Genomic DNA, 25,025 nt, shown 5'->3' with positions numbered 1-25,025 from the left:
GTGGACGGAGCCGTCCACTACTGCACCTTTGCCCCAGGGCATCAGGAAGGCCTTCCCCGAGGGTGTCCAGGCCAGCACACGAGGTCCACCTGCAGAGGCTGACCTCTCCCCCGGCCTCACATGCTCCAGACACTCTCTCTTTTCCTCTCTCTCTTGGGTTTCAGCCCAGAAGATCCGACATCTTTAAATACACTTGCTTCTTGGCTGCTGGCCTCTCCAGCACACTCATGCTCCTTTTTCTGCACCTAAGATGAACATTCTCCTTTCACTCGTGGAATATCCCCTCCCCTAAGGGCCCACCAGACGGTACCCCCATTCCCCAGTCGCCCAAGCTTGTCTCAAAGCGAGCTTACTTCTCCATTCCTCGGGCTCCCCATACCCCCAGTGCCTGGAACCATAGCAGCAATCTCTTGGATCCAGCTCACAGCCCCATGTCGCAGCCCACACACAGCCTGACAGTCCCTCCACTGAGAGAAGCAGCATCTTTGAAGAGTTAGTTGGGAAGTTCTGGATAAACTCTGCTGCAAACTCGGGCTCCTGGGCTCTGTTATTTTACAACTATACTGTGAGAGGCCACAAAGACACTGGCGGAATTCTGAGGGCGTGTTTACATGTCAAGGGAAAATGAGGCTCAGCGTCTCTTGGAGAGATGTATTTATATCCCAAAAGGCTAGAGGGAGAGGCCGGGGTCCTGGCTACTTGGTCTCCAAGAAATCTTCCCAGGAGAGGACAGGGAAGCAGCTGCCTCCTGCTCCTGCGTACAAGCAAAGAAAATCTGTTTTTCTCTGGCCCTCACCTACGGGAGTGTCTGACAACCCAAGCTGGAGGTTTTCCCATCTGGCTTTCATCACAGAGCCCCCCAGGGCAAGCACTGGGCCAAGCGGTGCCTGGGCAGTTAGAATTAATTTACACAACTCTCTGCTATTTTGTGGTGTCAGTAACACCTCATGTATGCATTCAGACTAGAACTAACAAAGGTGACTATTAGGGCGGATGATGGAGTTACAGAGGATGACGGGCCCTGTTTGGCACGTGGTTTACTAGAAAGGTTCACAGGATTGAGCCGTGGCCACAGGACCCAGCGCAAGACCTCCCGCAAAGACTGGGAAGCTGGTGAGCCAGCCAGCTAGCAGCCAGAGGCTGAGAAAACATAGCCCTAGCGGCACCTTTGGATTTTACTCTCCTCCAGGTGGGAAGGAAAGGGATCCAGAAATTGTTAAAGGTGGGCGTTAGGTGGGGCACGGGGTTTTAGGTCGCTGTCTCCTAATGGGCAGCTACAGCTAGATCAAGTCTACGCACACGGAGACCCATCTGCTCGGCGCTGCAGGGAAGGTGTCCGGCTTTCTCTTTTGGAGAAAATTCTTTGTTCCCTCTGATCCTTAGCTCCATTTCTATCCCAGCTGATGTCACTCTCCCAAGAGGAGCAACCCTGACCCCTTTCTTTATATGAGGAAAATCGGGGAGAGCCTTGAATGCTGAGAGCCCCGTCGGATGCAGGTCCCCACGACCTGCGGGGGAAGGGAGAATAAAAGACCGTGGGCAACGGGCCCTGGGGTTCTGCATTTTGCTCCACTTCTGGATTTCCTACCAGGGGGGCAAACAGCTTCTCCCGGCAGGTGGAATTTTTGCTCTCTAAACGCTTGGTGTGACTGCCAGGAGTTTGTGTGAAACGGCAGGGGTGGTGTGGGGAAGAGCAGTTACAGCGCGGCTTTGTACTGTGTGCTGTGTTCCCCCACGGGAAGTGGATCTGAAAGCGTCCGCAGGTTACACGCTTTGTCCCCAGTGCTGGGGAGGTGCTGTCCGGGCAGGAAAAGCTGCAGAGACTTTCCAAGAGACTGCAAAGAGCGTCCCGGGTGACCCTTGCTTTGTGCCACTTGAAGATGGCACAGATGTCTTGTGACCTTGGGGTTCTGGGGCTCTTGTCATCAAAATGCAGGCCTGAAACTTTTATCAGACTACAGGCATGTGGGGGAGACAGAGCAAGCCCTGGTGCCCGGATGTTTGCCTAAGAGAAGATGGTGCCAAGACAGTGTGAGAAGGGGAGGTTTCCAGACCAAGGCAGGCTTCTGGGGTGTGTCTGACAGGGTTAGCAGCCAGGAGCCTTTTTGAAAAGCAGCCTTGAAGTTTGCTAAAGAGCTTCCAGCTTGGCGGAAACCAGAAGCACCCACTTGGGGGGCGGAGCAACTTGGACTCTGATAAGTGCAAGTTTTTTTTGTTTGTTTGTTTTGTTTTTTAAGATTTATTTATATAGTCTGTTTTGCCTGAGAAGAGGGCAGCCACCTCCTGTGCTGGCTTTTTTCAAAGGGACATGGAAGAATCCTAGCTTTACAAGTCCATGTTTCTAGACAAGTGCAAGGCACAGAAGGTCAAATTGCAAGAAGCATGGTCCCCGTGACTGGCAAAGCTGAACACGTTTACCATCTGGCCTTTTACAGAAAAAGTTTGGTGACCCCTGCCTTTCAAACCATAAATAAATAAACCTCTTTTTAAAACCCACGAAAGAAATTGAAGAAGAAACAAATAAATGTAAAGACATCCTAGTGTCTGCACCGTTTGCTGCATACTTTTGGAAGCACTATCACAGACGGTGTCTCATCTGAGCTTGACACCAACTCTGTAAAGTACAGAAGGCAGGTGGGATGCCCACCACCCCCTGAGGACCAGATGAGAGGCTGGTCATTGAGACGACTCGTGACGGTAGATAAAGCCCTGGGCGTCCTGCCTGGCTCTTTCTGCAGGTGACAGCCTTACTCACCTGTCAGATCCGCCAGTTAGCAAGCACCGACCTATAAATTCCCACACATCAAATGTGGAAGCCTCTGCGGCTGCAGGCAAAAGCAGGAGACAGTCTGGATGGAAGTAATGCACACACAAGGCTGGCAAGTGTCTATCAGGCGTCCCACGTAAACGCAATTACAGATGTGGTCACACACATGCAGCTTACTGGGTGAATCTCATTGGTGGCCTCAGACTCAAATCCATACCCTGCAGTCAAGGCCTCTCACAGGCCAGCCCCTCTTCTGTGCCACTGCCCACCCACTGCCCCCTGCTGGGGTGTGCTCAGGAGCTCACAATTTTTCACGAGTATTTTTACACGTGGGACACATGTTCTCCGTGTCTACCTGAAATGTGCTTCTCACTAAGCTAATATCTATCTACTCATTCTTCATATCTTAGTACAGGCATCACTTCCTCCAGGGAGCCTTCCCTGCGCACGCACATACACCAGCAGGCTCCTGGTCAGTTGTCCTTCTACAACTGTCTCTGACTGTGGATGACCTTTACGTCCACCTGGCTCCCAGGCTGTGCTCAATGCACACCTAACAAATGAATGTGCAAGGAAGCAGCAGCGTGGAGTGGTCACATCAACAGCTGTTGCTTCAGGGAGAATGGCACTAAAGAATCAAGATGTGCGGGCTGGTAGCAAGGGGAGGGTGTAGCGTCCCTCTTTGTGGGAAACATCCTAAGCAACTTCGGTGGGAGCTTCTGCCTGTTCTTCTCTGGGCCGGACCTCGTGACACAGGTGACTCGGGGCGGGGGCGCGGCTGACCCGGCTGAAGCCAGTGTCTCGCCAGAAGTGGGGAAGACTCAGGCAGTCAACAGAGCCCACGTGGGCAGGAAGCTGCTGGCAGCCGAGAAGCCAAAGGCCCAGATGTCTGGCAGGAAGGCTCCCAGCAACTTGGCAGCAGGGTTGGCTCCAAGCTCTGGCATTGGGACTCCCGTGCGGGGCTCTTGCTACAGCCCCAAGCACCCCGTGGGCTCTGGGCTGAGGTGCAGGGCAACCGATGGCTGTGGCTGCAACTGGCACTGGGGAGGCTGCAATATAACAGGGAGGACAGGACAGAAAGACAAATATGCGCCAAGCCAAATAGCACGGCCCCAGTGGAGACGGGCTATCTCCGTCCAGACCGGGGAGACTGCCGTGGGTCTGGTGTTTTCCCGGCAGTCCTCGGCGCCAGGTCCAGGTGGAGTGTTCGCGGGGACCTTGTCTTCCAAACAACCCGCAAGGTTGCTATCCGTCCTCACTTGTGCCCGTGACAGGGAAGCTGAGAAGGGCTGGGGAGCTAGCTCAAGGTCACACAGCTAATAAGTGGCAGAACAGAGACCGGAACTCGCGGTTTCTTCGCTCACGGAGGGGTCCTGGATGATCTGGAAGCTTCAAGGACTTCCCAAGTCTGCTTTGCTGCCTGTAATTGGAAATAATTTTGCACTGATGTTCTTCAGCAGTCAGACACGTGAGGCTCATGAGGACACTAAAAAGGCTGACTGTGCTACAGGAGAGAAGGAAGGTGAGCAAGGTGTTAAAAACAAACCAGGAGAAGGCAGCCTGGAAGTGACCTCAGAACCTTGTGGGCCGTCCACCCCTGGTAGAAGAGCGAAGTATGGAAGTGTCCAAATCTCAAGGATGACTCGGAATAATTTTCTTCTAAGTGTTGAAAAAAGGGCTAAAAAAAAAAAAATCCTCTATACCCATAAGGATGACCACTGTCAAAAGAAGTGCTGGGAGCAGGCTTTGGCCTGGTCGTTGAGACACCCACGCCCTACATCAGAGTTCCTGGGCTTGATTCCCAGCTCCGGCTCCTGACTCAGCTTCCTGCTAATGCGGACACCGTGAGGCTGCAGGTGACGGCCGAAATAGTGTTCCTGAGTTCCCTGCTCCCGGCTTCGGCCCAGCCTCAGCTGTTGTGGGCATCTCGGGAATGAACCGATGTATTGGATCTCCTTTCCACCCTCACTCCTCCCTTCCGACTCTCAAATACATAACTTAAGAAAAAAATGAGCAGATGTTTGGCAAAGTGGTTGACACCACTGGGATGCCCACATCCCATGTTGGAGTACCTGGGTTTGAGTCCCAGCTTCACCTCTGTTTCCAGTCTCCTGGTAATGCACGCCTGGAGAGGCAGCACGTGATGGCCCAGTATTTGGGTTCCTGGTTTTGGTGTGGCCAGCCCCAGCTCTTGCAAGCTATTTGGGAAACAAACCAGCAAATGGGAGATCTTTTTTTTTCTCTGCCTTTCAAATTAAATAAACAAAAAACATTTTTTTTTAATGAAAAATAAGTGTTGGTGAGGATGTGGCAAAACAGAATCCCTTGCATGCACTGTTGGTGGGGATGTAAAATGGTTCAGCCCCTACCAAAACACAGTATGGCAGTCCCTGAAAACATGACAATTACCAAATGATCCTACAATTCTACTTCTGGTAATATATCCAAAAGAATTGAAAGTGGGGACTCCAGGAGACACGGGTACACCCACGTTTACAGCAGTGTTATTCACAACAGACCACAGAGGGAAGCGACCTACGTGTCTATCGATGGATCAAAGGATGAACAGGACGGCGTATACAGGCAGTGGGATAGGATTCAGCCTTCAAAAGGAAGACGATGAGCACACGAGAAATTCTGAAGCTGACAAGGTTCGACGCAGACGAATCCTGAAGACACTGTGCTAAGTGCCAGTCACGGAAGGACACAGACCGTGCGGTCTCACTGAGATGTGGTACTTGGAAGAGTCACATTCATAGAGACAAACAGAACGGTGGGTACTGGAAAGCAGAGGGAAGAAAGAATGGGAAGCTACTGGCGAATGGGTAGAGAGTTTCAGTTTTGCAAGATGAAAAAGTTATGGACATGGATGGTGGAGAAGCTTGCTCAGTGACGCTGATCTGCATACTTGTGGTTGGAATGGTACATTATATGTGATGTCGATTTTACCACAATGCAACTTCTCAAAGTCAAATCTAATTAAACCATTAGCAAACACCATGTACTTAGTATTGTGTGATCTCTCGGCAGAGGAAACTGGACTTGCTTTTCAGATGGGGAAGAGGCAGGTGCGAGAAGCTGACACGCCCCATCGAACACCACACAGCAGGGGCAGGAAGAAGGGGAATCCAGGCGCCCCCACCTCCGGCTGAGACCACACTGAGCAGGGGTGAGAGCTGGGGACGGCAGGCAGCGAGGGTGGCATCTCAGGCACGGCAGAGGGCGTGTGGAGCACCGGGCGCTGTGGAAGGGTGGGCATCTGTGGAAGGCACCACGCAGCGCCAGGAAGGCAACACCACTGTCAGAGGCAGGTGGCCTGTCAACGTGGGCACTTGGGGTTAAAGGCTCGGTGCGCTCAAGGGCCTTGCAGCTCCCCCTGCAAGTGGACAGGGAAAGAACAGAGAAAGCGTACCTACTACGTACCTACACTTCATGAACAAAACCAGCTTCACCATTTACTGGTGACAGCCGTAACACCCTGCCTTATGGGCCTAGATCCTGGAAGCTTCCCATGTAGTTTGGAAGCGAGGCTAAAGCTCGCAAAGTGTTGCGTACTCATGTAACAAAAGTCCTAAACAGGCCCAGGCAAGGGGGATGCAGCTCACTTTCTGTGGCCCAGCACCGGGCAGGGACCTCTATCCTCGAGGAGCAGCAGACAGGTAAGTGAGGCCCAGCGACGCGAGACTGCTAACAGCAGTATGTGGGGGAGCCAGGACCCCACAAGGCACAGGTCTCTGGGACCCAGTAGGAGAAAGGCACGCAAACACAGCCTGTGTGAGAGCTCAGCCTGTTCAGAGACAGCACCCAGGTCTGGCTGAAGGGAAGTGTGATGGTATTACGCATCAGCTAAGCTAGGCTACAGTCCCCAGTTATTCAAACATTAACCTACACATTTCCCACCACCAGAATGCCACTTTAGGGGCAGGCGCTGTGGCACAGCAGGTTAGGCCAATGGTTGGAATCCCCACATCCCACACCAGAGTGCCAGTTCAAGTCCTGGCCACTCTGATTCCAGTCCAGCTCCAGGCTCAATGTGCTCAGGAACCAGGTGGATGTTCCTGCCACCCAGGTGGGAGACTTAGGATGGCAATCCTGGTTCCTGGCTTCAATCTGGCCCAGTGCCAGCTGTTGCAGCCATTTGGGGAAGTGAACCAGCAGATGGAAGATCCCCACCCCCTGTCTCTCTGTTAACTCTGCCTTTGAAATAAATCTTACCCCCCCCCAAAAAAAGTGGCATTTGCAAAGGGGAAAGACACGAATGGAAAATAATCAGGGGCTGGCGCTGTGGTGTGGCAGGTAAAGCTGCTGCCTATAGTGCCGGCATCCTATATGGGCACCGGTTTGAGTCCTGGCAGCTCCATTTCCGATCCAGCTCTCTGCTATGGCCTGGGAAAGCAGTAGAAGATGGCCCAAGTCCTTGGACCCCTACACCCATGTGGGAAGACCTGGAGAAAGCGCCTGGTTCCTGGCTTCAGATCGGCACAGCTCCAGCTGTTGCGGCCAATTGAGGAGTGAACCAGCGGATGGAAGAACTCTCTCTCTCTCTGCATAACTCTGACTTTCAAATATATAAATATTTTTTTGACAGGCAAAATGGACAGTGAGAGAGAGAGAAAGGTCTTCCTTTGCCATTGGTTCACCCTCCAATGGCCACTGCAGCCGGCGCACCGCGCTGATCCGAAGCCAGAAGCCAGGTGCTTCTCCAGGTCTCCCATGCGGGTGCAGGGCCCAAGGACTTGGGCCATCCTCCACTGCCCTCCCGGGCCACAGCAGAGAGCTGGCCTGGAAGAGGGGCAACCGGGACAGAATCCAGTGCCCCGACCGGGACTAGAACCCGGGGTGCTGGTGCCACAGGCAGAGGATTAGCCTATTGAGCTGCAGCACCGGCCCATATAAATTTTTTTTTTTTTTTTTTTTTTTTTTTTTTTTTTGACAGGCAGAGTGGACAGTGAGAGAGAGAGACAGAGAGAAAGGTCTTCCTTTGCCGTTGGTTCACCCTCCAATGGCCGCCGCTGCAGCCGGCGCACCGCGCTGATCCTGGCAGGAGCCAGGAGCCAGGTGCTTTTTCCTGGTCTCCCATGGGGTGCAGGGCCCAAGCACCTGGGCCATCCTCCACTGCACTCCCTGGCCATAGCAGAGAGCTGGCCTGGAAGAGGGGCAACCGGGACAGAATCCGGCGCCCCAACCGGGACTAGAACCCGGTGTGCCGGCGCCGCAAGGTGGAGGATTAGCCTATTGAGCCACGGCGCCGGCCCATATAAATATTTTTTTAAAAAGAAAACAATAATTTATGTGATTTTGCTTCCAACAGAGGTAGACGAGATGTTTTTAGACCAATCCTTTTGCAAATAACACTATAAACTTTGAACAAAAGTCCATTACCTAAAAGTACTGAAGATAACCAAAACCAGTTGAAATCAAAGATGGCGGGGAAGGGAGAAGAGATGTCCTCTTTGGAAGGGAACAGCACCTGGCAAGTAAGTTCCCCTTTTGGTAGTTCTTCAGCTAAGGGCAGGTCCCAGTAGGAGGCCAACACTTTGGTAGGAACCCACAATTTTACAGGTTTAAAGAATCTAAGGACAGTCTGGAGAGGTTACGACAGCTGGAAAGTGGCAGAGAGGTGCTGGCAAAGATAAAGCCAGACAGGTGAAACCCTCAATTCTGCATGTACTGCTGGCCTGCTGCAACTGCTGAACCAAAACCAAGCACTCACAGGGCACAAGCAGCTTCCCTTAAGCTAAAAGAATGGGACAGAAATTTCAGCTGCCATTTGTAGCAGCAAAGACAGAGTTTTGAGTCCACTCAAGCTAACTAACTGTCTGATAAACCAAAAACCTTAGCACTCCACAGGGGAACACAGCAATCTAGAGTGTCTACAACACATTAACATCATCAGAGACACAATGCAGCTAAGTGTGCAACACAGACACAGGAAAAAAAGCCTAACCAATGAGTGGGACCCTGAGATGACCCACATGTTGGACTCAAAAAGATTTCAAAGCAGCTATTGTAACAAAGGAAGATATGCATTAAAACATTCAAACATTAAACATTAAAAAAAAAAAAAAAGACTGGGCATTTGGCATAGGGGTTAAGACACTGGTTAGGATGTCTGTGTACCATATCGGAGTGCTTGGGTTTGATGCCGCTGGTTCCTGACTCTGGCTTCCTGCTATTACAGATCTTGAGTGATGACTTGAGTATTTGGGTTCCTGCCACCCATGTGGGAGACTGGATTGAGTCCTCAGCTCCTATATTTGGGGACACTGCTCTTGACAGCTTTTGGGGACGGAGCCAGTGGATGGAAGCACTTGTTCTCTCTCTGTATCTGTGAGACTCAAGTGAATAAAAATTTTAAAAATAAAAAATTAACCAAATGGAACCTACCCAAGAATAAAACTACATATCCACACATGAACTCATCAACAAATATTCACTGTAGCATTATTGGTAGTGCACAAAAGTAGAAATAACCAGAAAGGACATCCACTGATGAACTGATCTTCATCCATACAAAGAAATGGTATTCAGACATACTAAGTGAAGCATATTCATGAAATTTATTCATGACACAACAAGGACAAAGCCTCAAAACACTAAGTGAGGGGCTGGCGCTGTGCTGCAGCAGGTTAAAGCCCTGGCCTAAAGTGCCAGCATCCCAGATGGGTGTCAGTTCAAGTTCTGATCCATAGCTTTCTGCTATGGGCCCATGCACCCACATGGGAGACCCAGAAGAAGTTCCTGGCTCTTGACTTCATATCAACTCAGCTCCAGCCATTGCAGCCATTGAGAGTGAACCAGCTGATGGGAGACTTCTCTCTCTGTGTACCTTTCTCTAACTCTGCCTTTCAAATAAATCTTTAAAAAAAAAAAAACTTAAGTGAAACAAAAGACTACATATTATGTGATTCCATATATATGAAATGAATAGGAAATGGATAGGAAAACAGAGACAAAACAGATTATTGGTAAGCAGGAGATGTGGGCAGGCAGGAATGGAGTGAAGAGTGGCTGTGAATGGTACAGGGTTTCTATTTGGGGTGATGAAAACTTTCTGGAAATAGTAGTTGCCATTACCATTGTAATGTGAATATACTACAAAAAACTTATTTATACATTCTAAAATGGTTACTTTTATGTCATACGAATGATATCTTTTTTTAAAAAGATTTATTTTATTTATTTGAAAGAGTTACAGAGAGAAGTAGAGACAGAGAGAGGTCTTCTATCTGCTGGTTCACTCCCCAGATTGCCGCAACAGCAGGAGCTGTGCCGATCCAAAGCCAGGAGCTTCTTCCAGGTCTCCCACATGGGTGCAGGGGCCCAAGAACCTGGGCCATCTTCTACTGCTTTCCCAGGCCACAGCAGAGAGCTGGATTGGAAGAGGAGCAGCCAGGACTAGAACCGGCGCCCATATGGGATGCTGGTGCTTCAGGCCAGGGCTTTAACCCACTGCGCCACAGCACCGGCCCCATGAATGATATCTTTAAAAGTTAAGGTATGGGGTTAGGCAGTTTTCTTCTACAGGAGGCAAAAAGGACAGGCCATAAAAAGAAATGAATGGATAAATTAGATGTCCATAAAATCTAAGATTTCTTTCCAAAAGATACCACTGAAAAGTTGAGGCAGGCTGTACTGTATGAGTACTTGCAAGGCATATATAACAAAGGACTGATATTCAGGATATATATAAAGAAACTCCTACCATTAAATACTAAGACAATCCAGAGCAGACATTTGGCACAGTTACTGATACTGGATCAAGACATCATCTGCATGCCAGTTGGTAGCACCTGGGTTCAATACCCAGCTCTGGCTCCTGACTCCAGCTTCCTGCTAATATGCGACCTTGAAGGCAGCAAAGGACCAAGTAATTGGGTTCCTGCCTCCCATGTGAGAGACCTAGATTGAGTTCCTGGCTTTAGCCCCAGCCCAGTCCTAGCTATTATGGGAATTTGGATAACGAACAAGAGGAAGGGAACTCTGTGTCTGTCCCTCTGACTCTCAATAAAAGGACAATCTAATTTTTTTTTTTTAACAGGCAGAGTGGACAGTGAGAGAGAGAGACAGAGAGAAAGGTCTTCCTTTTTGCCGTTGGTTCCGAAGCCGAGAGCCAGGTGCTTTTCCTGGTCTCCCAAGTACTTGGGTCATCCTCCACTGCACTCCCTGGCCATAGCAGAGAGCTGGCCTGGAAGAGGGGCAACCGGGACAGAATCCGGCGCCCTGACTGGGATTAGAACCCGGTGTGCCGGCGCCGCAAGGTGGAGGATTAGCCTAGTGAGCCGCGGCGCCAGCCAAGACAACCTAATTTTTAAGAAGAACAAAAGATTTAGCATATACTTCATGACAGTGATAAGCCCAGAAGAGTGTTTAAGTTCATTAGTCATCAGCGAAGTGCAAATTAAAACTGCAAGTGAGACTACATACCACCAGCAGAGCTGAATTAAAAGGTCAGGCCAACATGTGGAGAAACCAGAACTGCTTCATATTGTTGGTATGAGTGTAAATGGTACAACCATTGTGGAAAATAGTTCCATAAAACTATATACAACCTACTCTATGAGTCAGTTATTCCTCTCCTCAGTGTAAACCCAACAGGACTTTTTAAAAATCTTGCACTGTGGTACAGTGGGTCAAGCCGCTGTCTGCACAGAGGAGAGAGAAATCTTCCATCTGCTGGTTCATTCCCCAAAAGCCACATCAGCAAGACTGAGCTAGACTCACACCAGCAGCCAGGAGCTTCCCCCAGGTCTCCCACGTGGATGCAAGACCCCGAGCACTTGGGCCATCTTCCACTGCTTTCCCAGGCCATTAGTAGGGAGCTGGATCAGAAGTAGAGCAGCCAGGACTCAAACTGGCACCCATTTGGGATGCTGGTGTTGCAGGCGGTAGGTTAACCTATTACACCACAATGCCAGCCCCAGACAAGAAGATCTTACATCTGCATCTGTTAGTTCACTTCCCAAATTTCTATATTAGCTATGGCTGGTGAGCCCAGAACTCCTGCATGTATAACAGGGACCCATGTACTTGAGCCATCATCTGCTGCCCTCCGGGGTGTACATTAAGATTAGAAGCAGAGGCCGGCACCGCAAGAAGGCCCTGCAAGAAGGCCTAATCCTCCACCTAGCGGCGCCAGCATACCGGGTTCTAGTCCTGGTCGGGGTGCCGGATTCTGTCCCGGTTGCCCCTCTTCCAGGCCAGCTCTCTGCTGTGGCCAGGGAGTGCAGTGGAGGATGGCCCAAGTACTTGGGCTCTGTACCCCATGGGAGACCAGGAGAAGCACCTGGCTCCTGCCATCGGATCAGCATGGTGCGCCGGCCGCAGCGCACCAGCCGTGGTGGCCATTGGAGGGTGAACCAATGGCAAAGGAAGACCTTTCTCTCTGTCTCTCTCTCTCACTATACACTCTGTCAAAAAAAAAAAAAAAAAAAAAGATTAGAAGCAGAGCAGCAGGGCCAGCACTGTGGTATAGCAGGTAAAGCCACTGCCTGCAGTGCCAACATCTCATGTGGGCGCCGGTTTGAGTCCCGGCTGCTCCACTTCCGATCCAGCTCTCTGCTATGGCCTGGGAAAGCAGTGGAAGATGGCCCAAGTCCTTGGGGCCTTGCACTGCTGTGGGAGACCTGGAAGAAGCTCCTGACTCTGGATTGGCCCAGCTGCGGCCGTTGTGATCATTTGGGGAGTGAACCGGTGGACTAAAGACCCTTCTCTCTCTCTCTGCCTCTCTCAAACTCTGCCTTTCAAATACATAAATCTTAAAAAGGCAGCAGCAGCAGAGCAACCTGGACTTGAACCAGGCACTCCAACACGGGATGGAGACTTCCCACGCGGCAAGACAAGTGCTGCAGCAGAGGTCCATTTCTCAAACATTTTTTTTTTTTTTTAAAGTCAGGATGGTAGTTATCTCTGAGGGTTATCTCTGAGGTGACTAGAAGGGGCAAGAGAGAAATTTCCAGAGTGATGGTAACATTCTAAACCCTGAAACCCTGTTAGGAATTTGGATTACACACACACATGCACTGAAAAGTCATCAAACAGGACACTTGAGATTTGTGCATTTTGCTAAATATAAATTTTGCCTATGAAGCTCCATGAACTAAGGAGCCCTGCAAGAAGGCCTACTACTTGAAGGCTGGACTTCAGAAACACGGCAGAATAGAGGGGCCATCGCCCTGTTCTCCTCACCAGTCCCCAAGCCATAGGACACGTCAGAACGACACTGCAGAGGGCTGCCTGCCAGGCCCCACTGTTCCTTCTCCCCCAGAGCAGTTGCCAGAGCAAACTGGGAAACCAGCCCACACCAGCAACAGCCAGCAGGGACCAGGGAGCAGCCTCCACACCCACTGAGCACCAGCGACTCGGCTGACTTCTTGGGGACAGCACTCAGAGGTGATGTGGGGGTAGGAAGAGGTGGGAATATCCTCCCAGGCCCTCGCCATGGCCAGCCTGACCTGTGTGATCTGTAGTAACCCTCATAGCACACACCAGGCTTGCTCCTGCCCAACGGAAGCCAAGGCGGCAGCAGCTTCAGGGACCCACGCACGGCCCTGGGAGATGCAGAAGACCCTGTGGACGGCCAGTCTCCAGAGCACAGCTTCCTACCCCGCCACGCCCTCTGGGCCTGAAGGAGCACCTGCCAGTCTGAGTGCCTTAAAACACAGAAACAGGCCGGCGCCGCGGCTCAATAGGCTAATCCTCCGCCTTGAGGCGCCGGCACACCGGGTTCTAGTCCCGGTCGGGGACCGGATTCTGTCCCGGTTGCTCCTCTTCCAGTCCAGCTCTCTGCTGTGGCCAGGGAGTGCAGTGGAAGATGGCCCAAGTGCTTGGGCCCTGCACCCCATGGGAGACCAGGAGAAGCACCTGGCTCCCGGCTTCGGATCAGCGCGGTGCGCTGGCCGCAGCGGCCATTGGAGGGTGAACCAACGGTAAAGACCTTTCTCTCTGTCTCTCTCTCTCACTGTCCACTCTGCCTGTCAAAAAAAAAAAAAAAAAAAAAAAAAAAAAAGACACAGAAACACTCAAAAGGGTCCCAAGCAGATGCAAGACCCCGCTGGGTGTGAGAGGGAAGAGACCTCCGCCCCCTGCCCCCCCTCGCTATAAAAGTCAGAGAAAGGGAGCAAACTTGTTTGCCCAAGTGGCCTCCCACCAGTAACCTCTCCACAGAGGCTCCCAAACAAATACAGGTGTCCCCAACACACACACACTTCAACACCCTCCAGGCTCAGCTGGGTAAGCAGCTGTCTCCAACCAGCTCCCAGAATGCCTCCTTTCATTTGTTAATGTCATTAGCTAAGGGGGAGTGGTGGGGGGGCAGGGACAAAACACCATTAAAGCCTGGAGCACAAAAGAAGAGTTAGCTCCTGTCCTCCAGCGAAAGTTCTGGGAACTGTTTTTCTCAGCAGAGGAAAGCAGAGTAAGGGAAAGAGAAGGCAGGAAACTTGGAGAAACATTAACTCCTGCAGCCTCACGTTCAGGCCTGGCCAGGGGCTCCCGTCCTCCAGCCTGCCTGCAGGGGCCCCACGAGCCTCTGGTCCAGAAGCCCAGGAGCAGGTCCCCTGTGAAACACAGCACTGGCTCTCCCTCCTGCCCTCTGCATTTTCTGTCTGAGCTGACCAGCAACGCTCAGTGTCCAAACACTTGTATGCAGGAGCAAATGAGCTTTGAAAAGCACCTTGGGGGTGGGGGAGGGATTCAGCCTAGCAGTTAAGGTGCTCACCCCGGCTGACTCCGGCTCCCTGCCAACGCAGACTCCGAGTGGCAGTGGTGCCGGCTGATGTAACTGGGTTCCTGCCACCAGTGTGGGAGACTTCAACAAGAGTTCCTGGCTTTGTGCTTCCGCCCCCAAGCCTGGCCCTGGCCCAGCCATTGTGTACATGTAGGGAGTAAACCAGTGGATGGGAGCATGCACTCTTTAAAAAAAAAATCACTGAGAGACCACAGTGATTTTCGTGTCCTTTACTAGCATGTGGCTCTGTCACGAAGCAGCTGGGCTCAGGCACCTGCAAGTCCACGGCAGCCCTTCCTTCGCCCCTTCCGGAAGCCAAGCTGCTGGAGACAGCAGACTGAACCTTCCAAATCCTTTAAGGGACAGCAGCTTCTCAGGCCTCCCCACCCTCTGGGAATGAGGAGCAGCCCCAGAACAGCCCTGGGGCCTCTACTCCATGGATCTGACCCTGGGACCCCAAGGGAGGATGGCAATTAGCAGCCTTAGGCAAAACAAAAGCACTCCCTCTTGCCCAGTATGCGCACCTATCTCTTCTCTTCCCTGGTCTGCGTCTTGCTCTTCAAAACGTCCTAATGGGCGCTCTTGTCCAAATTCCTGTTAAGCGTCCACAGTCCTATCAGGACTCAGTTAAGCTTCAAAATCATTCCTGCCAAGAGACTCAAGTCGGGGGTCATGACCCCGGGGGCTGCACCCCCACGCAGCTTTGGCATGCTGAGTACTCAGCACTGGAGCACTGGCAGGAGGGCCTCAAACACAGTCCCTACCCTCCCTTGCCCCTCCGTCCTCTGTCCTCAGGTTCCCCTTTTCCATAGAACTAAGAATTCCTTTCTTCCCCAGGCAGGTCCTAGAAACCAGAATGCATTTCCCCCAGTGACAACCACAGACCCTGGAAGTAGTACCCTAGCCTTCCCCTGCCTTTCTCTGTAAGAGCTGGGCATAAAGAAACCACGGACTTTCCCCATCTGATAGACAACGAGCCCCTCATTTCGAAGGGGTCCTGTCCTGTGTCCAGGAGCAAGACAGGCCACACAGACAGGCCTGGCTGAGTCACTCGCACTGTCCGCTACACCAGCTCAAACCCAACCCCATTCCTGCACGGCTATCCATTCTCCATGGAAGCTAAGTGCAAAAACGGACAGTTCTGCCCAGGTCTCTGGGTCTTCCTTTCCGAAGGCTTCCCCGAGCCATGTACAACTGCCATGAAATCACACTTTTGTCGGTGTGTCTCTTGCGTTAGGGGTGTCGGCCTCGCCCCTTACCATGGGGAGGAACTGTAGCCCTCCTCCAGGGCCCTGCGCCAGCACTCTGGGAGCAGCATCGCAGCTGCCTCTGACTTGGCACAAGCCCTCTCTCATTTCACCGCCAGGTCCAGGCGTCCCACTCCCCTCTGCAATACACTCCAGAGAGGGGCGGGGGCGGGGGGAGGCTGGAGAACGTAACTGCTAATTCAAACCAGAGAAACACAGGACACAGAACTGAAAAGAGGTTTTCATCCAGCCTGCCTGAAAGACTCCTGCCCCTGCCACTCTGAGGCTTCTGGTTCATGGCTCCCAGGGCCAGAAACCAGACAAAATGTGCATATCGTGGTTTCACAATGGCCCTAAGAAAAAACAGGGGGGGGGGGGGTTGGGACTGGGACAGACAGCATAGAGGTGAGAAGGCAAGGCTCACCCACTGGCCTGAGGCCCCGGCCGGGTGCAGGCATCCTCTCTCAGAGGATACCCAGGATCCGGTGCCTCGGCCGCCCTGGTCCTTGGGGACTAAAACAAAAAAAAATTTTTTTTATTTGCTTCTCACATAGAAGAGGAGGGTGAATGATGGACTAAGAGGGTTTCGTCCGGTAGAACTCAGAACTGGCCCAACTGGTGACAACACACCATCAAACGGCGCCCCCAAACCCACAGACAGATGCAGGCTGTTACTGGGAGCGCCTGGCACCGCCCCCTGAGCTTGGGGGCCCAGCCAGCGACCACTCACTAGTTGCTCAATGAGAAGCAGGCAAAACTGTTAGCTTGGGAAGGCGAAAGGTGAGATCCTCTCTATTCCGGTAATGAAATGAGATGTGTCAGCAGCGCCCCTCATTCCTTTTTCCCAAGCAGTTAACGACCCCAAACCTTCTGCTAGGACTGAACCAAGACCACCACACCATCCAGTACATCACGGACATGTGGTTCACACCAAGTCTGTAGTTTAAAAAAAGAAAAACCAACAACAACAACAAAAACACCCGGATTTGGCAGATTCTGGCCACCCCCCGACGGTACCCTTTCCAAGCACTCCCAAGGAACCCAGATAGGGGCCCCGTCTTTTGGCCCTAGCTCTGTTCCGACTTCACTTTTCTAAGAAGAAACTCTGTCCTGCAGCAGCCTGTGTGATCCCCGGGAAGCGGCCAGCGGCACCTCGGGGCCTGGAGCGTCAGCACCCCAGCTGCAGGGGCAGCCACCCGGCCCCCAGCCCGCCCCCTAGTCCCTCCGCACCCGGCCCGCACTCACCCACCGCGCTGATGCAGAAGCCGCGCGGCGGGCGCAGCGCCCGGCGTCGCCAGGCGTCGCGCAGCACCTGCAGGCAGGCGGGGGGCGCGTGCACCAGCAGCACCCCGCGCCGCAGCCAGCCCTGGAAAGCCAGGCGCGAGGCGGCGCGCGCCAGCCGCGCGTTCCAGAAGCAGCGCGCGTTGGCCCGGCGGAAGGCGCGGAAGACCGCGCGACCGCCAGCCTCCTCGGCGACCCCCGCCGCCTCCTGCGCCTCGAGCCGGCGCAGTACCAGCGCCAGCGAGCCCGGCGCGAGCTGCACGGGCCGGGCCATGCCGAGCGCTCCGGGGAGCGCCGCACGCCCGGCGGGACGATCGGTCGACTGCGCGCGGCTGCGGCTGCCCGGGGAACGGGGCTCCAGGGGGCGGAGTCGGGGGTGGGGCGGCCGCTGCTCCGGCCCGCGGAGCCGGGGCGAGGGGATTCCACGCGCCCAGCTGCGGCTTCAGTCCACGCACGCCAGCCGCCGCCCCGCCCCCGCCCCCAGCGTCTCCCTTCACTTCCCAGGCGCCCCGCAGCTCCCCTTGCCTGCTGGGCCTGTCTTAGGGGGAGCCCACACCCGCTGGAGAGCGCGAGCTGCGGAGCCGGGAGTTCCGGAGCCTCCAGTACTGGGGTCGCTCCCCCTGAGGGGTCCCCCTCGGGCCGGGAGGCAGGAGGCGCAGGTGTGAGTCTTGGTTCTGCCCCTAGCCCGAGGACGCAACTCGTTCCCTTCTCTGGGCCTCAGAACAGTCCCAGTTACAAGGACTACGTTGGGGACCCTTTTACCCCCGCCTGTCTGAAGTGGTGCCCAGGGATAGCCAGACTCCGGGAGGGGGGGGCAGGTGTTGCGGGGTCCGGGGGCGCCAGGCCCGATGTGGTCTGGAGATTCGCAAAAGACAGATACAGCCCCACCTGGGAGCCCCCAGGGGAGAAGGAAGAAGTTTGTGATCTTGTCGCTCACACAACAAAGAGGGACGACTGTGGTGCTTGGGATCAGAGCCTGGGACCGCGAGGACACGCTGGGTGAGGAAGAGGAGGAAGGCGTTGTGCTTAGTCCTGGGAAGCTAACTACAGGGGGAGCCCACAGAGGTGCTAGGCGAGACCTGGGGGTCGTTCCATCCCCCTATCCTACCCCACCCCACCCTCCAGCTGATCGTCACCCCCGACAGTGTAACAATTCGCCGTCATTATTAGTTGAGCTACTGCCCGTACTGAGTGGTAACTGACGGTTGTGATCAGAACAGCCAACACTTGGGGAACATCAAGTGCTGGGGGCATTGATTTCACAGCTCGGTGTTCCGTCCTGCAGGTTGCCTAACCTGGAATCCAAAATGCATCAAGACTCCAAACTCTCGGAGCTCTGGCTGGAGGCCTCCAAGCAGAAATTCCACACCTGTCATCGTTTGGTGAGTTAAATTCAAAATGCAGGTGGCGTGAAAATGCGTGAAATTACCACCAGGCTATGTGTGCAACATGAAATCTGTGTTTAGAATACTCTTTTATGTATATGCAAATATTCCCAAGATGGAGACTATCCTGAATGCAAAAACAGCTCTGGTTCCAAGCATTTCAGATAAGGGATACTCAACCTGTTTTCTTGTTTTTAACTGTTTTCACTTTATTTGAAAGAGAGAGCGCACTCTTCCAACTGTTGGCCCAGTCCCCAGATGCCCACAGCAGCGGAGGCCACCACAGGCTGAAGCCAGAACCCTGGAGTTGAATCCAGGTCTCCCACATGGGTGGCAGTAGCCATCACCTGCTGCCTCCCAGGATGCTCAGCAGCAGGGACCTAGAGTCTGAGGCCAGGCCCCTCGGTGTAGGATGCAGGCATCCGAGCATCATCCTAACCGCTGTGCCAAACCCCCGGCCTTTATTGTTACCCCTATTTTTTTTTTCCCCACAGAGGGAGAAATTGCAGCTAGCTGGATTAGGAAGTGTTTCCCAGCTACACAGGTAGAAATCAGACAACCGCCACGTCAGGTTTCCCTGAGGAAAATAAACCTGACTTAATTTGCAATTCAGACGTGCACACAAAGTTGAACTGTCTCCCCTCTGGATTCCGATTCTGGAATGGATGAGTGGAAGGAAGGAAAGAAGCAGTACACCAAGGACAAACGTAGTAAAACGCCTGTGCCTGATTGATTCCCCGGGGATGACCCCTCCTCCTCCCTGGGTTCTGGCTGGGCCGAGGGTGACCTCTCTGTGTTCCCCACGCTGAACAACTGTGACTTTGATCTCCCCATCTCTAGCATCTGGTGCAGTGTCTTGCTGTAATCGTAAGGGTGGTGATAATCTCCATCTACTCTCAGCTCGCCTTGTGGCTGGAACTGTAGTAGGGGTTCTACCCATGTGATCTGGCTTTATCTGCAGAAGCCATCCTCTAATGGAGTGGTATTAGCGAGCCACGTCTTCCACAAGAGAAACAAGAGCTCGGCCAGTTCAGGTGGCTTGCCTATGAGGGCTACCCGGGGAAGCTGTGTTCACGGTATCTTCTTGCCCAACACACCAGGAGGCCAGGAGACCATCACCCTGACACAAGGGGCCACAGGTGTGAAAACTTGTCCCCAGCTTGATTCCTTCTGTGAACTGGAAATACACAGAGAGAAACAGGCTCTTGAGAGCAGAGGTCGTAGCCCTGCAGTGAGGATTCATGCCTGAAGCTGTGAGGTAGAACTGTCTTCAGCATTGAAAGCTTTTTACTAAGGTGTGTGAAATTCTTCTTTCATTGTATTTAAGGTGGCCAGTTAACAAAACAAGGGTGCAGATAATGTGCAGGAGAAAAAGTTTTAAACCACAGCCATTTTTGTTTTTTCTTCTTCAAAGGAAAAATACTCCCCAAATAGCCCCAAACACCTAACAAATGGAACAGTTCTTTGCAGTTAAATGGACTGGTATAGGCTCCCAACCTGGATGGTCTTTTTTTTTTTTTTTTAAATAAAAAGATTTATTTATTTACTTGAAAGGCAGAGTTACAGAGAGGCAGAGGCAGAGAGAGAGAGACTTCTTCCATCCACTGGTTCACTCCCCAAATGGATGCAACAGCCAGAGCTGGGCCAATCCAAAGCCGGGGTCAAGGAGCTTCTTCCAAGTTTCCCATGCAGGTGCAGGGGCCCAAGAACTTGGACCATCTTCTACTGCTTTCCCAGGCCATAGCAGAGAGCTGGATCGGAAGTGGAGCAGCTAGGACTTGAACCGGCGCCCATATGGGATGCCGGCACTGCAGGCAGTGGCCCCTGGATGGTCTTATATGATGCAACGGAGCAGCAGCTTCTCAAGGGCCTTCGGTCCTTGTGGTCTTTGCAGACCACACACAGAAACATGTCAGATTTTAAAAATTCTTTATTTAAATGTAATTTGAAAGGCAGAGAGAAGGAAAGAGAGATCTTCCATTCACTGGTTCACTCTCAGATTCCTACAACAGCCAGGGATGGCCAGGCTAAATCCAGAACTCAGTCCTGGCTCACACATGGATAGCAGGGACCTGAGTCCTTGAGCCATCACCTGCTGCCTCCCAGGGTTGGAGGTAGAGGGGTTGGGACTCAAACTAGGCACTCTGATACGGGATGTGTGTGTCCTAGGCAGCAGCTTAACCTACTGTGCCACAGAACCTGCCCATCAAATTAATAAATAGAGACAGAACTGCTACAAAATAATATCCAATGTGCATTTTTAGGTAAAATAGAAAATATTAGAATAGTGAGTATGGTATAGCTAAATCCACTACTTGCGGTTTTGTTTTTGTTTTTAAGTAAGCACATATGTTCACATGTGGTGGAAGATGTCTGGAAGGATACATAAGAAGTTGGTGGTTGCTCCTAGAGCGCTTCCTCTCCATTTCCATCATGCCTTCCCCACCCCTCAAGTCCACAGCAAAAACTTTGTGTTGCAGCCACACAACATTGCACCTCTGAGAACAAACGCTTGCTCTCACTATTTCCTTTCATTTATTTATTTGAAAGAGTTACAGTGAGGGAGAGGCAGAGAGAGACAGAGACACAGCTTTGATCTGCTGGTTCACTCCCCAAATAGCTGCAATGGCCAGGGCTGGGCCAGGCCAAAACCAGGAGCCAGGAGCCTTATCTGGGTCTCCCATGTGGGAGCAGGGGCCCAAGCACTGGGCCCATCTGCTGCTGCCTTCCCAGGTGCACTGGCAGGGAGTTGGAATAGGAATGGAGCAGCCAGGTCTTTACCTGATGCGCCAACACACACTGCGTGTTTTGCCTAGAAGGCCTTTCCCATTTTCCACCAGGTGGTATCCTTACGAAACCCAGCTCGTAAAGTCTGTGACACATCCAGGCAGATTCCATCTGCTCTCAAGCACATTGTTAACTCTTTCTTAAGGCTTATTATGTGTTAAGGACTATAATATTTAGTTACCCATCTCATCAGGCCACCTGAGATTCCTGGAGGGCCTGGGTCTGGCCTGATTCATCGGTTGGGCCCCAGCATCTTGCCTGGTGTCTGGCATATAGATTCTTTCAACCTAAGTGGAATCCAGGTTAATTAGTACTTGATGCATGATAGCACTGCAGGTGTATCACTGGCTGATGTCACACACAGAAGAGTGTTTCTGGTTTGAATCACCTGGTGATCCAGTCGTCCATGGCCAGGGCAAGCCTCAGGAGCAGGCCTCCTTACATACCCAGACACTCGGGCTCAGGGGTTTCCTCTCAAGTATGTTTACAACACACATGTTGTTCTGGGCATGATGTTTAACCACTTTCAAACATTTTCACACCAAAATTGACAGCCTGAAGTTCTCAGAAAATCAGGCCATGACACTTAAGTCACTGGTTTAGAAAAAAATGTCCTCTTTGGATTCACTTTAGCTCAAACAACAGCTAGTTTTCCCCAGGCTGAAGCCAGGAGCCAGAACTCTGTCCTGGAATCCCACATGGGTGGCAGGGGCCCAAGTACTGGGGCTGTCTTCTGCTGCCTTCTCAGCTACATCAGCAGGGAGCTGGATCAGAAGTGGGGCAGCCAGGACTCCAACCATCATCATTCCTATATAGGATTCTGTTCCAAGCAGCTGCCTAACCCCTGGATCACAGTGCCCACCTTCCACATTGTTTTTCAGATTGTCAGTTCATAGCCACATACGCTTTCTTCTTCTTTTTTTTTTTAAGGTTTGTTTATTTATTTGAAAGGCAGAGACAGATCTTCCATCCACTGGTTCACTCCCCAACATGGCTACAACAGCCAGTGCTGGTCCAGGCCAAAGGCAAGAGCTTCTTCCAGGTCTCCCACATGGGTGGCAGGGTCCTAAATACTTGGGCCGTCTTCTGCTTTTCCCAGACGATTCATTACCAGGGAGCTGGAGCAGAAGTGGAGCAGGCGAGACACAAACTGGAGCCCGTATGGGATGCTGGAGTCCTAAGCAGTGGCTTTACCTGCCATGCCACAGTGCCATCCCCCACTTTTATTTTTCAAGTATCAGTGTGAGTATAAATTTTGTGATTTCGCTTTTTTGCTCTTCAGTAGAAATGATTACTAATCCTCAGATATCACCTCCTACAGTAAGGTAGCTCTGGGAAGCAAAGTGCTTGTAAAAAACACTAGCCAATAAGACACAAAAACATTGGTTTGAAAGATCTCCCAGCTGCAGATTCACTCCCCAAATGCCCGCCACAGCCAGGGCTGGGCCAGGCTGAAGCCAGAAGCCTTGGAATTCAGCCCAGGTCTCCCTGTGGTGAGCCACAGGGACCCAAGTACTTCAGCCATTACCTGCCGCCCAGGGTGTGCATTAGCAAGACATTGGCACGAAAAGTGGAGCCAGGATTTGAATCCAGGCGCTCTGATATAGGATGTGGGCATCTCAAGCAGTGTCTTAACCACTAGGCCAAACAGCTGCCCTCAATGTCACATTGTTCCTTGTGGGACAAAGATTCACTCTGAGAATACTGATTTTTTTTTTTCTCCTTTAAGTAAACTAATTTGCATTGCACTTGTGTGCTTATGGCATTGCTTGGGTTGACTTGGACTCCTGTATGGATTAAGGAAGCCTCATATTGTAACCAACAAGGAACTTTGTTTCGTCTACTCCTGTTCCCCCCAGTTCTGCTGAGGCACATTTGATAATGACACTGTGGCCCACAAAAGCTACACAAGCAGGGCCAGGGTATGGTGTAGCAGATAAAGCTGCCGCCTATAATGCTGGAATCCCATATGGGTGCTGGTTCGAATCCTGGCTGCTCTACTTCCAGTCCAGCTCCCTGCTAGTGCATCTGGGAAAAGCAGTGGAAGATGGCCCAAGTCCTTGGGCCCCTGCTACCCACGTGGGAGACCTGGATGAAGCACCTGGCTTCAGCCTGGCCCAAATCTGGCCCTTGTGGCCATTTGGGGAGTGAACCAGTGGATGGAAGATCTCTCTCTTTCTCTGTTTAACTCTGATTTTCAAATAAATAAATACTAAAAAAAAAAAAAAAAAAAAGGCAAGTGCCACTGCTAGGTGGTGGTCAGGCCAGGAGGGGAAGCAGAGAGGATCTCAGTTGTGGTCTGGAGCAGAGGGCAGCCCTCTGGCTGGAATCTGGCCCCCTGCCCATTTCTGTGTGGCCCGACAGCTAAGAGTGATTTTTTAAGTGAGGGGAAAGATAATGCTTCCTGACATGTGGAAACTACGTGAAACCCGAGTGTCGGTGTCAGTAAGTAAGGTGTTCCTGCAGCAGGCGCGCTGACTCTTCTGTGTGCCTGCAAGAGACTCTGGGATCCAGAAAGCTGCCTGTGTTTTATTTCCTCTCTGGCCCTTTAAAGAACGAGCTTGCAGGTCTTTGGGCCGGAGCCCTATCATTGCGGGGGCTCTGTATAGCATGGCCGGACACACGGAAAGCATTAAGCACGGCTGGTGGGCCTCCTGGCCCTGCCCAGCCGCTTCCCATATAGGAGGCTGCTCACTTGCAAGAGGGAGACCTGGCAGCTGGCCTGTGTGTCCTCCAGGCCGCTTGCTGAGCTGGGAGGGGTTTCGGTCCCCACTGCCCGTTCAATCATGAGCCCCAGCGAGGCCTGTCAACAGGGAGACCAATTAGTGCCAGTCCTGGTGTGAAAGGTGTTTCCTTAAGCCAGAGCTGAGGTCGCCACCTCACTTCACACAAACAGTTCAGGGTCACAAGGTTGACCTGCACTGGAGTCAAAGCAAGGCTTACAAAGTGACAGGCTGACTCCCAGGCTCCTGGGGAGAGAAGTGTCCAGGAGGCCCCCGCATCGGCTGGGGGGACCTGCTGGCCTCTGTAAGTTTACCCGCAGGTTTCCCACAGATGTTTATGGCCGCACTTTATGGGAGCCGTGTGCAGTCATCAGCTTCCTTGGAATGTAATTGCAGAGCACTGGGCAGCCAGGCCTCTGCCTGAGACCTCTGAAATCTTTAGGGAGGCAGGGCCCCACCCCCAGGGACAGTGAACTCTCTTCTTTGATAAAGTGAACATACTTTTTGTTGAGGGTGGGGGAAGATGCACTTACAGGTCATCTGTATTTGAAAGGCACAGTGACAGAGGAGAGGCAGAGAGAGAGAATCTTCTGTCCACTAGTTTACTCCTCAAATGACCACAATGGCCAGGGCTGGACCAGGCCAGAGCCAAGAGCTTCCTCCAGATCTCTCACAGAGGTGGCAGGGACCCAAGCACTTGGGCCATCTTCTGCTGCTTTCTCTAGGTCATTAGGGAACTGGATCAGAAGTGGAACAGCGGGGACATGAACCAGCACCCATATGGGGTGCCACCATGCAGGCAGTAGCTCTACCTGTCATGCGATAATGCTGGCCCCTTTTTTTTGCCTCTTGAATAAAATTAAAAAAAAAATGTTTTGGGGCCAGTGTTGTGGCCCAGATGAGGCTCCTGGCCCTTGCAGCTACCTGGGGAGTGAACCAGCAGATGGAAAATCTTTCTTCTCTGTTGCTGACTTTAAAATTAAAAAAAAAATATTTATTTGAAAGGCAGAGTGACAAAGAGAAGGAAAGGTAGATCTTCCATCTGCTGGTTCATTTCCCAAATGGCCACAACAGCCAGGTCTGTGCCAGGCTGAAGCCAGGAGCCAG

At 52.2% G+C, this 25,025-nt stretch overlaps 1 protein-coding gene across 3 annotated transcripts in view; it reads right to left on the bottom strand.

The window, feature by feature from the left end:
* The window catches only part of STOX1 (storkhead box 1), a 38,048-nt gene extending 20,644 nt beyond the window's left edge, over positions 1-17,404 (bottom strand). Inside the window, exon 1 of one of the 3 annotated variants that reach the window (XM_008270038.5) lies at positions 16,988-17,404. In XM_008270038.5, the coding sequence (XP_008268260.1) occupies positions 16,988-17,297 (310 nt within the window). In that variant the 5' untranslated portion in view covers positions 17,298-17,404. The remainder of the gene's footprint in view (positions 1-16,987) is intronic. The other 2 variants (XM_008270037.5, XM_002718450.6) reach the window with 2 other exon arrangements.
* Between the last annotated feature and the right edge of the window lie 7,621 nt (positions 17,405-25,025).

Source organism: Oryctolagus cuniculus, chromosome 15 (genome assembly GCF_051225735.1).
Source record: "Oryctolagus cuniculus isolate XC-2025 breed Fujian yellow rabbit chromosome 15, ASM5122573v1, whole genome shotgun sequence".
Taxonomy (NCBI): Eukaryota; Metazoa; Chordata; class Mammalia; order Lagomorpha; family Leporidae; genus Oryctolagus; species Oryctolagus cuniculus.
This window is presented reverse-complemented; position numbering and strand designations above follow the sequence as displayed.